Source organism: Camelus dromedarius, chromosome 7 (assembly GCF_036321535.1).
Source record: "Camelus dromedarius isolate mCamDro1 chromosome 7, mCamDro1.pat, whole genome shotgun sequence".
In the NCBI taxonomy this organism is placed as follows: Eukaryota; Metazoa; Chordata; class Mammalia; order Artiodactyla; family Camelidae; genus Camelus; species Camelus dromedarius.
In genome coordinates this window covers 34398933-34415547 of record NC_087442.1, presented here as the reverse complement: position 1 = coordinate 34415547, position 16615 = coordinate 34398933, and the positions used below count along the sequence as shown (strand labels likewise).

Below are 16615 nucleotides of genomic sequence, written 5' to 3'. Positions count from 1 at the left end.
GGCCAATGATTAACCGAAAGAAAATGACCTTCAATCTGTATCCTCATAATGCTTCATAAATGTTTACATTATGTACATTTATAAAATAACCATAATATAGTATAACATTACTTATTTTTTCTACTTGGATTGTGAGCTCCTCAAGGGCGTGCCTTAGTTATCTTTATTACATTTAGGGTTACCCACTGTGTCTTCTTTGGTTGGTGCTAAAAAAATTTATGTTGAATTGAGCTGAGTTATAATGAAGATATTGCAGATATTTTGGCATCTGGATTGGGGCAAGCTTGAGATAAAGAACTTTCTTAATACTTCTTAATTCTTATGTTTGCACTCTTTCCTCCTCCCAAGTTACAATGGGATTCAAGGGCACAAAAGTTGACTACACAAGCACCACAGATGGGGAAGAGCAGTGCTGTCCAACTGTAGAGTTTCGATTTGGGTTAGGGACAGGGATATATAACAGATGCTGGTTATCTCAGATGAACTCAAGCTAAAGATACATTGATTTCTTGCCAACTTGGCACCAACAGCAATAGAACAAGCCATTATTAGATGCAGACAACCTTCCTAGTTTGTGGATTGAAGAGCTGAGAAAAACACACAGGTCGATAAAGTATGATCTCAGAATTGTGAGCTGGGTGGTCCAAAGCACAATATTGATGATGATAACCGTGGAAATAGAGTGAGAAATATGTGGTGGTGCTCAATTCGTAACTCAGGCAGGTGCCATTTTGTCAATGGAGATTGCTTCGTATGTGAATATTAGGGATTGAACCACATTGGAAGGCATGGGTAATAGAATCTAGCTCAAATGAAAATAGCTTCTTAAGAGGGGGGCCATAAGCTCTGGTTTCTTTCTGGAAAACCAGGAAACTGGCAAATTGAGGTAGAAATTATGCCAAATCGATATCTAGCAAAAAACTTGTGGTTGATTTTGCTTCCCTGATGCATTGATATGAGAGTCACTTGATGGCAAATGGTAAATGGTGAAAGAATGTGCATAAACATTTCACTTAAACTGCACTTGATTTGATCATATTATAAGGCTGACCTCACTCATTGTGAAGCAAGCAGTAGACAGAAGCAGTATTAACTTGCTTGGTTAAGAAACACATTGCCTTGACAGCCTTAGTATTATTTTACAGAAAATCTCCTCTTTTTGTGATGCCACTAAACCTTATTTATGAAGAGCATTTTCAGTTTCTCTTTAAGAACATCTTCAGCGGCTGATTTTATGTCAGCTGGTGCCTGGCTCTTCATCAGCTTCTTTCTAAATTAAATTTTCCTGTTTCCTTTCCTTGCTCCACTGAGCCCTTCCTTAATTATCAGATTACAGTGTTCAGCATGATTCCTGGAATTGTTCGTTTTGTCAACCAGAAAGAAAACAGACCTTTGATATATGTAAGACTGTGCCTTCTCGTTTAATGATTCTCCAATTAGTGTCCCAGTCAATCTCAGAAACTGCATCTAAAATAACCAATGAGCACACTTTCCTTCTTGGCTGCTTCCTAATCTCCCTTCCACTACCAGCTTTATCTGTAAATTTTGGTGAAAACAGTCAATCAGATAATGTCATGTGAATATCAAATCACTATGGTTAGTGCTCTTACTCAGTGAGTTTGTCCTAATCTCTTTTTGTGTAGAACTCAGTGTGTCCACATCCTGCTCTTTGCCCTGAGTCTGGGGAATTTTAGTTTCATTAATTAGATAAGCAGGTGTTCTAGGCTATTTCGTGTGCTGGAGAGTGCTTCAGCCAAAAAGCCAAGGCAGTATGTCAGGGCTGGCTTCATAAATGTACCACCTGGGAGCCACAGGGGGCCAGTAGTCAGAAGGGTCCTACCTTGGATTTAATGCTTGGGTAGTGTCTTGAAATTCTTACCAACTTTACCTCTGAGCTTGTATTTTCTAAGTGAAATTTGATGGGACAACGGGACATGTGTGTGAGCAGAGGCGAGTAGCACAAAATGTTTACCCACCTTTCTCACCACCTTATTTGCATATAGTATTTGTGATGCCCCGTGAGCACAGAATTCTGGTGGGTCCACATAGTATGGGTGTTCAGCAAAACAAAAAGTAAGTGCAAGATTGGCACATTGTATCTACAACTGAGAAAGTGGGTGAGCTGACAGCCTGGGGTGCTGTGCTCTCCATTTGAACCAGAATTTGCTTCAAATGCAGAAAGAAGGCAGTGGTGTTCTAAGAAATACGAACAACTGTGAAATAATGGAAAAGGTGTCATTTGGTCTCTGCCTCCAGTTCCTAGCACAGAGCTCCTAAAACCCTTATGATTTCCTAAGTGGTAAGAGTACTAGAAGCATTTTTTGTTCTCCTATTTTGTCTTTGATCCTAGTTCCTGACACAGAGCTCTTAAATCCTTTGCAATTTCTGGGTGATGGAAGTGTCTTTTGTTCTAAGGAGTACCTCTTGGTGGACTCCTGGATAGCTTAACGATAGGGGCTAGCCACCAGAAAGAGCAGTCCATGCTTAGAAGCTTGGAATGTGCAGCTCTACCTCTCACCCTCCAAGAGGAGAAGAGGAGCTGGGAATTGAGTTAACGATCTATCATACCTTTGTGATGAAGTTTCTGTAAAAATCTCAGGTATGGGTTTAGAGAGCTTTCAGGCTGGTAAGCATATCCATGTGCTGGGAGAGTGGCCCTCCCCTTCTCACAGGGACAGAAGCTCCTTCCCTGGGACCCTTCCAGACCTAGCCCTATGTGTCTCTTCCATCTAGATGTTTATCTGTATTCTTTATCATATTTTTTATCATAATTAGTAAACGTGTTTCCCTGAGTTCTGTGAGCCATTCTAGGAAATTATTAAGCCCAAGAGGGGGTCATGGGAACCCAAATTTATAGCCAATCAGTCAGAAGCATAGGTAACAATCTGAAACTTGTAATTGGCTTCTAGAGTGAAGGATTGGGGCGGTCTTGTGGAACTGAGCCCCTGTGGGATCACCAGATACATAGCGTCAGAATTCAGTTACATTTGAGGACATCCAGCTGGTATTGGAGAATTGTTGGTGAGGAAAACCACCCCCGCCCCACACATAGACACATTCAGAAGTGTCAGACATGTTCTGTGTGAGTAGTATAGGAGAAACACCAAGAGTGTGTTTCTTGTACAGTGACCAAGGAATCGTATCATATCCTTTCTTACTCATGTTACTTCCTTAGCCAACTGCTTATGCTGAAAATGGTGACACAGAAGGAAAGGAAACAGGAAAACCATAGTTCTTTTTCCTTTCATTCTTTCTAACTTACTGGTAAGCTTCAAGTAGAGAGTATTGGTAGAAAGTGTGCTTATCAAGAAGTGAAATAAAAACAGTTGAGTTAGTTTTGTGCAGTATTTCCACTAAGAATGACATTACATATGCATGTACAAGCTACAGAATATGAATTGTGTAATTTTGGTGATTCTGCAATTGTGCTAAATGCTCTTAAATTTTCATTTAAAACAGGCATTGCACAATACAAACAAGAATGGTAAAATTTATGCTAATAATCAAAAATTTAAATTCTTCTGTACTTCAAATGATATTTGATAGCAAATAAAAACTATAACAAGTCAGGAAAAAGATGAAGAATAAAGAAAAAATATTTATGTTTTAGAACTTTCAATGGCACTTTGTTCCTGGTTTTTGGGCAAGAAGCCCCACATTTTCATCTCACTCTGGGCCCTGCAGATCTGTGGGCCATCCCGCAGAATGTTCCCAGCATCACTTTTCTTTTTCCTTCTTTCTTTATCATGGATCTCCAAAAAGCGTGTGTGATTCTTGGACGCGGCTGAGTGAGAGGTTTCTCTGTGTAAACCCCAACAGTGTCAGTGACAGTGTCAGGCTACCTCATATAGGCTGACTGCTCTGGTCCAGGGGCATGGCAGTCTTTGGAAGAAATACGTATCTTCCAGAGATGGAGACTCCATCATAGGAGAGGCCTTACTCTGTGAGTCTTTTTGCATTCCCTCTCTTATCTTTTGCTTTATTCACAATTGATGGTGGCTCCACAGCACCTTGGTTGCCAGAAGCCACCTCAAAAATGAAGAGGCCTTTTGCTTGTTTGGAAAAATGTATCAGTCCTAGGTTACCAGCGGTTAAGAACACATGGTTGGACTTTTACGGTTACTGACTTTGGTACAGCACAGCTTTTAGATGTCAAGGCCCTGAGCCTAGAGCAAGCAACATCACTGTGTGAGTTTGTGTGTTTGTGAGAGAGAGAGAGAGGGAGAGGCACTGTGCATGTTTTAGGAGTGGCAGAAGACTCTGGGGAGCAATATCCTTTTCTTCCTCCTGCTTCTCTACAACTAACACCCTCAAACTGTGAGAAATTTCTGAAGATCATCTTCTTCATTGGAAGGCCATAGTGTATATTCTAACTTTTAAAATGTTGATTTCTTCTCATCATAAAAGAATGCAGGCTACTTGGGAAAATACAGGAAAAAGCATAAAGATGTAAGAAAAAATGCCTATAATTTCATCATACCGTTAACCAGTGTTACCATTTTGGTTACCATTTTCATTTTAGCTTTTTCTCTCTTCTTTCCTCCCATTCCCCTCCTTCTCTTCTACCTTCTAATCCTGCTTTATATACATACACACACACACACACACACACACACACACACATACACACATATACATATACACACACACGCATGTATGTGTACACATGTATCTGTTCCTCCCAACGAAGTGGATTTATACTCTTTATATAGTTTTGTCACTTGCCCCTTTCCTTAACATTATGCAAGCATTTCTCAGTCATTAATTTGCCTCTGAACACATTATTTTAAAAACTGGATGAGAACAGCACTTACATAGATGTGCGATGATTTACAAATCCGCCTCGTAAGAGTTGTACACATAGGTAATTTACACATTACTCTTCTGTGTTTGCATCTGTACTGATGTCTCCATCTACTTTTCCAAAAATATTTAGAAAATATCATTGAGACTCGTTATGTCTGTATTCTCCACTGGATTAAGCAGTGACCAATCTGGAACTTTCTGCCATTTTAAGATTTAGATTACAGTGCAATCAGTTGTGTGGTGACTGAAAATTTAAAATAACTCGAAATAGGATAGATTGAGTCAATTTGATATCTGTGAATAGAAACACCTTCAGTCATCACAAGATTAATGAGTAAGGTGTTAACATAAACCAATAAAGCAGAGAGACTTTAAGGACTTTCTATCATTTAAAGCCTCACCCCATTATCCTTTTCATGCAAGTGCCCTCAGGCTTTTGAATTAATTGTGTGCGGTTTAAGAAGATTTAAGATGAGGGCGATCCACTCAGCAGAGAGCAAACTTGACCATGGCTATCTTACTTTAATTAATCTCTTTATTAGCTATCTTTCAGTTCACTCAACAACTGAATTAAAAAGAAGTAAAATCGTGTTCTGTTGAGTTGAGGGAACAATTGAGTTACAAAGTAATCTGATATAGAGAGGATCAAGGACTGTAAAACTTAGAATTCCTAAGAAGTGGACCTGAATTGAAAGCCCTTTTACACCAGGTTTTTCATGCTTCAGTGGCAAACTTTTCTTCCAGGTTCCCCGGATCGTGCCCTTAACCCCTTGGGGTTTGTGAACAGAAAGCTTTCTCCCTTTGACTTACAGCCTAGGCTAGCATTCTAAAAATGATTGGGTTCAAAAAGTTACTCCTTTTTTAAATCTGTAAGAATTTAAGGTTCTTTTAGAAACCAGATCCTCTCGAGACGACTGAAAAATGTGCTTTTTCCATAGCAGCCCTTTTATTGCACATTGGAAACTCGATTAGATTATAAGTACTTTTGTGCCTGTGTCCATTCATTTACCCTAAGAATATCTATTAACTAATTGACTGCCTACTGTGTGCCCAGCATCATACAAGATGAGTAACAATTATAGCTCCTTTCCTCTTGGAGTTCATTCTTTGGGGAGAAACAATCATATGACCAAAGGGAAAAGAAATGTGAAAGATGCTAGAAGGAGAGGTGTTTGGTGGTATGAATGCCTGTAACAGAATAGTCACAGAGAGCAGGGGCTTCTGTGAGCCTGAAAGATGAGAAGGTGTGTGCCATAGGAGGGGACGGGGAGGAACAAGCATTCCAGAAAAGGGAACCACACTGGCAGAGGCTGTGAGAGGAAGCAGTATAGCAGGGGTAGAAGAATTTGTAACCTGACCAGCCTGTGACATTTACAAAAAAATCACAGAAGTGAGCTAAATAGATGAATCTCTAGGTCCTAACACTGTGGGCTTCTCTGGTTTGGTGGTGAAATCACTGCTATAAATGAGCCCCAGAGATGACACAGATTAGTCATATAAAAATGTTGTTAAAGCAGTCCAATAATGCAACATATTATTCAAAATGCATTTTACTCAAAGATATAAAATAGCAAAAAAAAAAAAAAAAAAAGAAAGAAAAGAAGGAAGGAAAGGAAGAAAAGAAAGATTATACCATGAAAGGCCCTATGGGACAAACCACATTTGACAAAGAAATAACTTACAAAGTCTGGTAGAAAAGAGAAGATGGCAGCTTCAAAAATGTTCCACTAAACACAGTGTGTCAGATGAGGATGTTGGTGGGGAAAAAGTTTTGAGAGAAGCACTTTTCTGCATGCTAAAGGTACAGTCAATGCCCTCAAGGAACGGCAAGTCATGTGGTGCAGACACGTGATCAAGCCCACACAGCACATTCAGATGTGGTGTTTTAAGATGAATGATCACACAGGCCAGGACAAAGAACCCGCATCCACCCTGATGGTATGGGCCATCAGCAAGGTTTCATGGAAGATAGGATGCTGAAGCTGAATGCTGAAGAGGGAAAATTCTCAAGGCAAATGTGAGGAGGAAAAGCAAAAGAGACAAGAGGAACAGAATGAGTGAGGGCATTATGTTATGCTAAGGAAACTGCTCAGTACTATGCAGCAGTGTTTTCCTCCAAAAGCTGATTTGGGATTGCATTTTCATGAGTCCATAACGTGAGAAAACATGAGGATGCTGAAGAACACACACACATTTTCAAAGACACACATTTCCCAGGAACCGGGAGTACAACAGTGGGCAAAGTCTGCCTTTATGAAGCCAACATTCTAACAGAGACACAACCAATAAACACTTAAGTGAAAAGTGCTTTCAAATAGAGATAAGTGCTTTGAAGAAAAGTAAAGCAGTATGAAAGAACATGACTGGAGGAGATATTTTAGATGCTGTGGTAGGTACTTCTGCTGAGGCGACAATTAGACAGAGACAGGAAGGAAGTGGGGAAGTGAGCCATGCCACTACCTGGACAAATGTCTGTTCCTGATAGAGGGACTAGCAAGGGCAGAGGGTCAGAGGCAGAAACATGCTTGGCATGTGTAAAGAAGACTAAGAAGAACTGCTGAACCCAGAGTAAAGAGAGCGAGGGGAGGGATAAGATATAAATATGAAAAGATAGCTTGGGACCGGATTATATAGGTCACATCTATGCCTCACATTTTCTTGTAGGAGATCAGGACAGGAACTCGGATTTCATTTTATGTTGGGTGAGATGAAGTCTAGTTCTGTGTTTCCCTGAGTGTGTTCTTTGGAACACTTGAGATAAGAAAACTTCTTTTAAAAATTTGTTTTACGGTGAATTACAAAGTCCAGCATGCTCTGTCCCCCTGTGGCAAATTCACTGTGTGTTCTAGCATTCTTCTCAAAAGAAAACCTGGGACAAGGTCATGAGAGGTACTCACTGTTTCTTTAAAGTGAGCTCAAGAAACAGAAGTGAAGGACTAGGAAAGGGGATGAAGGAATGTTCAGCCTAAGATTCTTTATTGAGTTGATAGTCAAAAAATGGTGTCTAGATCTATGCAAAATCCCATTTGGGGTATGACCAGAGGAGAATGCTATCTCTAGTGCTGGGCATTATTCTTTAGTTAATGTTCTTTTAAGTCGAATTGTTTTGTGGAATCATTTCACATTTTCTGCTTGGAGTCAGTTAAAACCCCAGTTTTTGATCCAGGGTAATGTGGCACCTCACTGACATGAGACTGGAGATGTCACGTGGCTGTCGTGAGCAGCTACCAGTATTTGAGTTACTTGAGTCAAGTCACTCTTGACTTTGGGCATCTGATTACTACTTGAACTTAAAGGGCTTGGAATATCTCTGAGATTGTTTATTCATTTGGTATTTATATGAATTACTTTTAATGGATATCTCCTCTTCTCTATTTGTGCAGTATTTTTTAATACTTAATTGAAGTACTTTTAACCTAATTAACTTTTCTTTACTTTGTTAGAACTGGGGTTTTAGTTAAGTGCTTCATGGTCTTTTGAATCCTGTTTCTAATACTGTATGGATTTTTGTCCCTCTTAGCTTCATTATACGTGAAAATCTCATCAAATGCCACAAGATATTAATAAAAACTGGGCATGGAAAGGTCTTTCATATTTTGGTCCTGGGGGAGAAATCTAGGTGACAGAAAATACTACATTTCACAGTCTTATGTACCGTGAGTAAACACATATGAAATTAAAATAGGCAGACATTAATGTCTAGTGGAGGAATCCAATGTACCTAAATACCAAAACAAAGAAAAACCAAATTTTTTTAAGAATCCTCAAAACAAATGAGTAGTATAAGATGCAATAGGAGAGCAGGTTTTTTTTTTATGAATAACCACTTTTGTGAGTAATAGTGGCAAACATTAAGACATAATCTAATAGTTTAAAATCTAAGAAAGATTTTCACTGTCCATTTCCTACTAGATAGTCATGTGTTTTTATTTCAAGAAAGTTTATGGGAGTTTAATTATTCTCCAGAGCCTAATGTCTGACAAACAGCTCACTACTCATTTAAATTTGGTTAAACTCCCCGTGGAGTAGTAAGATGCCACTTTTGACCTCCATTTTAATAGAAGGAAGGATTTCATTAATACCCTTTCTTAACTACTGCTCTAATTAATATGTACAAGTCAAAAGAGCTGATTTACACTACCTGGATTTCATAAAGAAGAGGAACTAAGAAATCATGAAATAAAAGCTTTATCTAAATACACAGGAAGACACTCAACAATACGTACTAAATGTGAATTTCTCATAGGGGAACATCCTGCCAGAATTCCAGTGCCAAGCAATTCCACTGGCAGAATGTAAAGTTGTGTTTTCTACCATCAGGAGGCTTAGCTGAAAAGAGAGCCCAACAAAATGAGAAGTGCTTGAATGAAGGCCAGGGGAAGAGAAATGCAACTTCTATTTTATAGGGACTGTCTTCAAACATTCCAACACCCTTTGAAGGCATTGCAGTAACTCTAGCTTTATTTTAGAGTCTTCTCTCTGCCTTATGAATAAGCAATGGGAGAAAGATTGGTTACTCTTATTTCTTTTATATCATCTTTTTAGGAATGGTCTCTAAAGTAAACTCCTTTTCTTTCCCCTCTGAAAGTCAGATTGTGATAACACCAATCAGCTAAAGTTAAAAATACCAAAAATTTCCAAATCTCACCTTCATTTTGTATTTTAGGATTATAGCAAAATCTACCAAAGAAAATCCTGAATGTAAAGAAAATGAATAAATATGAGCTGTTATTATTTAGCGGAGGTAGAACATACAGATTTTATTTTAGGGAAAGTCCTCACACAGTATTTAAGGAAGAAACTACTATATATAATTTCTCTTCGTCTATCTCCTGAGAACTACGTTTGTAACAATGCCAAATTCCTCTTCTTTTAATTCTGCCATCCTCATCTGGTTATCTGTGAAGTAGTCTTAAATTAGTTTCTGTCTGAAATGATAATCTTCCATGGAATTTTCAGAAAAATTTACATGAAAAACGCATTTGACTTAATCCATAAAGGTGTTATGCTAGTTGCTGGCAATGATTTATATACAATGAACACATGACTCCTCTTCTCATGGACTGTACAAATAGGATCAGTAAGGGAGAAAAATAAGTGAAGATAAGCCAGAATGTGCTAAATGCTATTAGAGATACATCTAGTAATTGGGAAGGAATTGTGAAAAGGGGGCTGGGGTTTAATCAGGGAAGTTTCATGAAGGAAGAGACATTTGAGTGAGTCTGAAAAGGTTTGGATGGGGAAAGGCCAACTCAAGTGGAATGATGTGAGCAGAGGCAGAGAGAGTGGGAAGTGCTGACTAGCTCCATACAACAGAGAAGAATCTAGATCGCCTGAGGTGTAGGATCTTGAGGGGGAGGCTTGGGAAGTAAAACTGGAGAAAGTGGCTGAGTTCAGATCTCAGATGAGTGGGAATGAGGCAATGGTGTTGTGACTGCAGTGATAGCACATGCAAATTTTCCCTCAAAGACACGGCACGAGCAAAGATATGTTGTAGGAAGACCAACCTGTGATGTGGGGCAGGGTGGGCTAAGGAAAAGACAAGACCCTGGCAGGGAGAACAATTAGGAAGGCAACGCAGTGCAGGGGTTTCAGGTGAAAGTGATGAGACCGCTAGGCGGGACAGTGACACGTGAATGCGTTATGAATGCACTGAAGTTACTGTAGCTTTGCAAGCCTGACGGCTTGATTCTAGAAAGGGATTTGTGAACCTTGAGAGGTTCTATTTTTTTATCCTAGAGGATAAAAGTTTTAAAATATTAAGAAATTTTTAGGTGTCTTCCCCACTCTCCTTTTAGGTAATTAAAAAAAGACCTTGTGTTCTAATTGGCTATTTGTATCAGAAATACAGCCCAAATGTGTCTTTGTTCAAAGCATAAGTAGCATAGCTCATGGTAGGAAGTAGGCCTTTGATGGTCTTTATGGATTTTTCTATTTCTACGCAGGAAGCATGAAGTACTCTTATCGTCACGTCTTGTCTTTGTGAAAGAAGTCTTTTTGTGCTCCCAGGGTTGATCATAGTATTTGAGGTGTATTTTACACAGCACCACTCAGTGAAAATCATAGGCTCTTGGGAGTCCAAATGCAGCAATTCAAGTGACATTGATTGATTGGGTACAGGTTACTATGAAGAAACTACTTCACCCAAGTCAGCTGTTCTGCTAATAGTAACTTAAATGCTGACGCTTACAATGCTCAGGATTTAAGCACAAGAGAAACACCCTAAGGTTTGTATAACCCAACCTAAGAATTACAAAGAATGACTGATGCTATACATTTTCATTTAAATATTTGAGTGTGAATAATTATTGAACTAAATCTATCCCTGCTTTTGCAACGTGATAGAATTATCATTCCTCAGAAGTTTCTGTTAGAAAACTGTAAGTGGACTGTTAAGCTTTGGCTCAGGGGCATGGTAACCTTCCCATCAACATAAATTAATCATCAGCATAAGCTAATGGAAAATTAAAATTGATGTCCAGCGCCTTGTAATTCCTGTCTCATCCATCCCATGACTGTAGATTTTCTCAAATGGGTTAATTTTATATAATGAAATGTCATGCCAGACATAACTCTTTTGTATTATTTTATAGCTTTACTATTTAGGGGTAGGACTGATCTCATTTCTCATCTATCTAATATATATATATATTTTTACCATGTTTGAAAGTAATTATTTCTCAAATGACTAACCTGTTGTCATAGATAGACATAAAAGTTAACAATTGGAAATTTGAGAAATGGAATCAACTTGTACTTCACAGTTTGTGCAGTATTTCATTTACTTGTCTCAACAATTCTACTGTCCTGGATTGAATAATGTCCTCCTCCAAAATTCATGTCTGCCTAGAACCTGTGAATGAGACACTGTTTGGAAATAGGGTCTTTGCAGATGTAATCAAGTTAAGATGAGTTCATGTTGGGTCAGCCTTAAATCCAGTATGACTGGTGTCTTTGTAAGAAAAAGGAAATCTGAATCAGAGACACACAGGGATAATGCCATATGGTGATGGAGGCAGAGACTGGAGTGATGCCTCTATACATCAAGGGGTGCCAAGGATTGTCAGCAACCACAGGAAGCCAGGAGGGAGACAAGGGAGAATTCTCCCCTAAAACCTTTAGGGAGGACATGATCCTATCAACACCTCGATTTGGAACTTCTGGACTTCAGAACTGTGAAAGAATAAATTTCTGTTAAGTTTGTGGCAATTTGTTATAGCAGCCCTGGGAAACTAATACATCTAGGAAGTGAATTTTATCCAAATTTGTTGATAAGACATCTATGGAGGAAATGAGTATTTCTGATGGCCTAGTGTGTGAGAAAGCTTTATAGAGTTTATTTTGTTTAATCTTCATAATAACCTACAAGGCAGATAATAGTATCTACATTTTAAAAACTAAGGAGGCTCAGAAAGTTAAGAACATTTACCATAGCCACTCATATCTTTTTGTTTCAAAGCCTTGAGTTCTTTCCCCTACTTCAAGCTGCCTTGTACAGTTTGAAGTAGTACAAACTGTTAACAGCAGGAGTTCCAGCTCCATCTGGGTGCCTCTCTGTAGGAGCTGGTGCACGGAAGAGTCTTGTGTTAAGTGAGATGTTAAATAAGCTAATTTCTAATTAGTTTCCAATTCTGAAGTTCTAGAAAAGATCCACCAGATCACACAGAATTTTAGAATACTACTGGATTTTAAAGCCCCTACTAAAACCCAGGACTCTCAACCAAAACACACAGGCTGCACCCCCATAGAACACAGAAAGCAGAGAAGCAGCAGTACTGAGAACTAGTCATTCAGTTCATTTAATCCCTGACCACTTTGCTATGCTCCACAAAGGCGGAGCAAAGGGGTTCTTGGCTACACCGGCAACTGAGTAATGACTTTCAAAAGCCATCAGCTTCTAAGTAGAAATTCTCATATATCTAAATTCTTCTTTGTTACATATCTAACCAACATTAACATTCTTTTTTTGGTCTAATATAAAAAAGTACAACTAGACTATGAGTCAGAGGCCTAATTTCTAATTTTGGATTTGCCATAAATTAGCAAATGATGCAGTCTATTTACTTCCATAGCCATATCTATAAAACAATAGAAAGAGAGAGATCATTACTTATTCAGCAAACATTCACTGAGCTTTAATATGTATCTGACGCTGGGAATGGTCCCCTTAATGGTAGAAGGCATAGAATGGAGAAGACAAATTTGCTCATTGGTGCTAGTGCTATTTGTATCTCTGTTAAATTTCTGTATCATTCCCTATTATGACATTCTGTAATGTTTTGTATATATAAGAAAAACATTTCCTAAACTATATTCTACTGTTACATTATTTAACCAGAACCATTTCAAAAAGATCTTTACCTTCCTTTATTTTCTATTTCCATAGATACTCAGATAAGAAAAATAGGGCAGATCATAACTCACTGACAAACACGAAGAAAACTGTTGAACATGGCAGAGCCAACATTTTCAAACCAGCATTTGAGTAAATATTTATCCAGCATATTTATGAGTGTAGTATATCCCAAGTTGGAGTAATAGCAAATGATACAATTCCCAGATCAAAATAAAAACAAAAAAATTTTAATCACACCTATGGATTCAGGCTAATTTGCAAAATGAGAGGAGAACTTACAAAATTTGAAAGAGCACAAGTAATGTTTAGATGACATCTTTCCTCATAATTCCAAGATTCCTGGCATCTGAAAAGGTTGACTTCTGGGTGCCTTCATGGAACTACAAAATATCAGAACAAGAAGGAACTCGAAATAAAAATCCTCTTGTTTAATTCCTCAGATAAAATGTCTCAAGTCTAGAGTGGATTAGAGACTTGTTCGGAGTTTTACGTCATAAAAAAAGTCCAGAATGGTCATGAAGACCACTGTGCACATCCATCTGTATTCAGGTTGAACAAAATTATTTTCTGCCCATTAGTCTTGTAAGAGGAAGGAGTGGTTTGTTTTTTTTTTAATACTCTTTACGTATACCTTATTTATCTATTGAGTGTTACACATTTTGATACAAAAATCAGAGAACTCGTTTATAACTCTTCCCAGCATAACAGGATCATTTTTTAATTCTTCAGTCATTCTGTTAGGCTGAATTAGATTGAGTTAGGTTGAGTTAGGTCATTTCAAGAGATTGTCCCTCCCTCCCTCTGTACCTTCTCTCCCCTTCTGCCTCTCTCCCATCCCCCCTTCCCCTCCCTCCCTCCTTCCCTTTTCCTCCCCCAACCCTGTCTCTTTTTCTTTATGCATAAACACAATTCTTGAGTGTATTTCATAGCTTGTTGGCTTCTTTCTCACCTTAGATTCATTTTGGGCCGTGTACCCTTAACTGCTTTAGATATAATGAAATACCATAAAAAAACTATTAAGATTTTTTTGTCTTGTGATGGAAAAAACTATCAGAAATTATACAGCAAAGTCTATCTTTTTAAGACAGTTTGCCCTATTGTGATCAACTCAGAGGATTCAAATGGCTCAATAGCTGATCACACATTTTCAAATCTAAGGCAATCTATGAGTAAATCCAGGATCAGCTTGAACGTACTTCATAACCAATAGCCACATTTCACATATGGACAAAAATCTGATTATGAAGATTAGTATTCAGTGACAGGTGAACATGCTTAAAGATTGTATTGACTAAATGTTTACATATGTATTCTAGGAAGATGGCATAGTGCCCACAAAATGATTGGGGTATACGTTTAATTTGTCTGTCTTTGGAGTTTCCCAAATCAACTGATTGAAAGATTATAACCATAGCTAGTCATTTCATACCTGGAAGTTTTACTTAAATTCATATTTTAAAGACACTTCTGAATCCAGTCATATCATTATAGATTGAGAATTGTAGACATACTTCCCCAAGCTTAATGTGCTAGTCAATGAAGACTGAATATTTTAACAAAGTCTTCAAAATAAGTGTTAAATAATGAAAACATACCTAGATTGTCCAAACCAGGTGAGAAATCATTATTAAACCAGCATTTAAATATTCATATATAAAGTGAAATGATGTATTTTTTAAAATAGTAGATTATGGATTTTATATCAATAACCTTTTCCATGTTAATTTTTTCTAATTCATATGGAGAGTATAAAGTTGATCCTAATAACTTTGTTGATATATGGATTAGAACATAAAATTCATGGCATACTAGAAGCTGTCCAAGATTTGATTATAATTCACATTCTAGCCCTGTCATGCTGAGTGTCAGGCAAATCCTTAAACTTTGTGTTGCTTCATTATCCTCTTCTGCCAAAAAAAAAAAAAGAAGAAGTTTAATAACAATTCCCACCCACCTATCACAGTGCTACTGCAAGACATTGTGACACCTGGCACAAAGTAGATCCTTAACAGGTGTCTGAGTAGCACTGGTGAACATGTGTATAGGCTAAAAGAGTAAATAAAGCAGTAAGCAAATAATGTGCCTCACTACCTCCGTGTTTATCTGAGTGTTTTCTACGTGTTGAGGCAGATATGAATGCCACTTCAGATCCCCTGCAGCCCCTTTTGAGTACATCTTCTCTTACTTTCATATTTGAAGCAACAGCTGGAGATCTCTCCAAGAGTTCGTCCATGCCTGCATACCCAAACAGCTCCAGGGAACATCTGGTTTCTTTCAATTTTCACTTGGGACCATGTGCTAGAGTGGAGAGTTCAGTGATTTGTAGTTGAAGTTAATATGCCTATGTTCTTAAGACAAATGCATCCCTTGACTTTTATGGTCTCGGTATGCACACATAGACACACGTGTTATTTCACAGGCTCAAATGCATGAAAACAGAGGTCAAGGACTGTGAAGAATATTTGAAAACCAACAAGATAGCCTGCTTGAGTTTCATAGATGTTGTGTTGGCATAAGACATATGACTTCTGGGTCAGAAACCAAAATGTTATAACTCACAGCTCAACAGGCACTATGAGCTTTTTGTTTACATTGGGTCCCTTGTTCCCAGGTGCTACGTGAGTGGTGCAGAGGCAGGTCCAGGTGGATGTTAGGCATGTGATAGGTTTGTGTCACAGCTGAAGAGCATCAGACTTTGATAAGGGGACTGCAAGAAAATCTGCTTAATTTTTGTCCCAGAGGGAGATACTGTCTGTCTTTCAAGGCTATTCACTATACAAGCATCCTTGCAAAGATAATGCAGAAAAAACCTGTTAGTTTCCAGGCTCGCAAGATGTGCAGAAATGAGGGTCCCACTGAGAATTACATTCTGAGAGGAGGTTACAGGCGTCTCCACACTTCATCCCTAAATACTTCAACGTGCATCTCCTAAGACAGGACATTCTCCACGTGAACACACTGCCATTATCCCTCCTAGGGAAATTAGCATTACTAATTATCTTTTTAAAAATGACTTGTTCAGTTTTGTCTTATGCTAGAATCTTTGGCACATGCAAGTATATATAATGGTGACTAACTAATTCACTAATGTTCTATTCAGAGTTCTCTAGTGAGAAGAGATCATTTGTAAATGCATTTCAGATCCCTGTTGTATCCCATGGCATAATGGGAAAGAATTGAATAGGCAAAACTTGTGTTTGCTAGAAAAGTAATAAAGCGTGATATTGAGACATGGTTGCAAATGCAATAATAGCAACATTAATAATAATAGCTGGCATTTTATAAAGCTCTTATTATGTACTAGGCACCATGCAAACGTTTTACATCACTTATTCAGTCCATTCTTACTAGCAATCCCATAAAGTTTTCATAGATGACGAAATTAACTCTATCAAGATCAATGCGTAAACATCAGAACCAGGACCTGAGCTCAGGTCTGGATGATTCTACAGC

General features: G+C 38.2%; 1 protein-coding gene across 3 annotated transcripts in view; it reads right to left on the bottom strand.

The window, feature by feature from the left end:
- IMMP2L (inner mitochondrial membrane peptidase subunit 2) overlaps positions 1-16615 on the bottom strand; it is a 929241-nt gene that overhangs the window by 26512 nt on the left and 886114 nt on the right. The window contains exon 9 of one of the 3 annotated variants that reach the window (XM_064487435.1): positions 13296-13542. The exons of 1 other annotated variant lie outside the window; for it this stretch is intronic. In XM_064487435.1, coding sequence (XP_064343505.1) covers positions 13468-13542 — 75 coding nt within the window. In that variant the 3' untranslated portion in view covers positions 13296-13467. Of the gene's footprint in view, positions 1-13295; positions 13543-16615 lie in introns of those variants that run through there. One more of the 3 variants, XM_031455215.2, reaches the window with a different exon arrangement.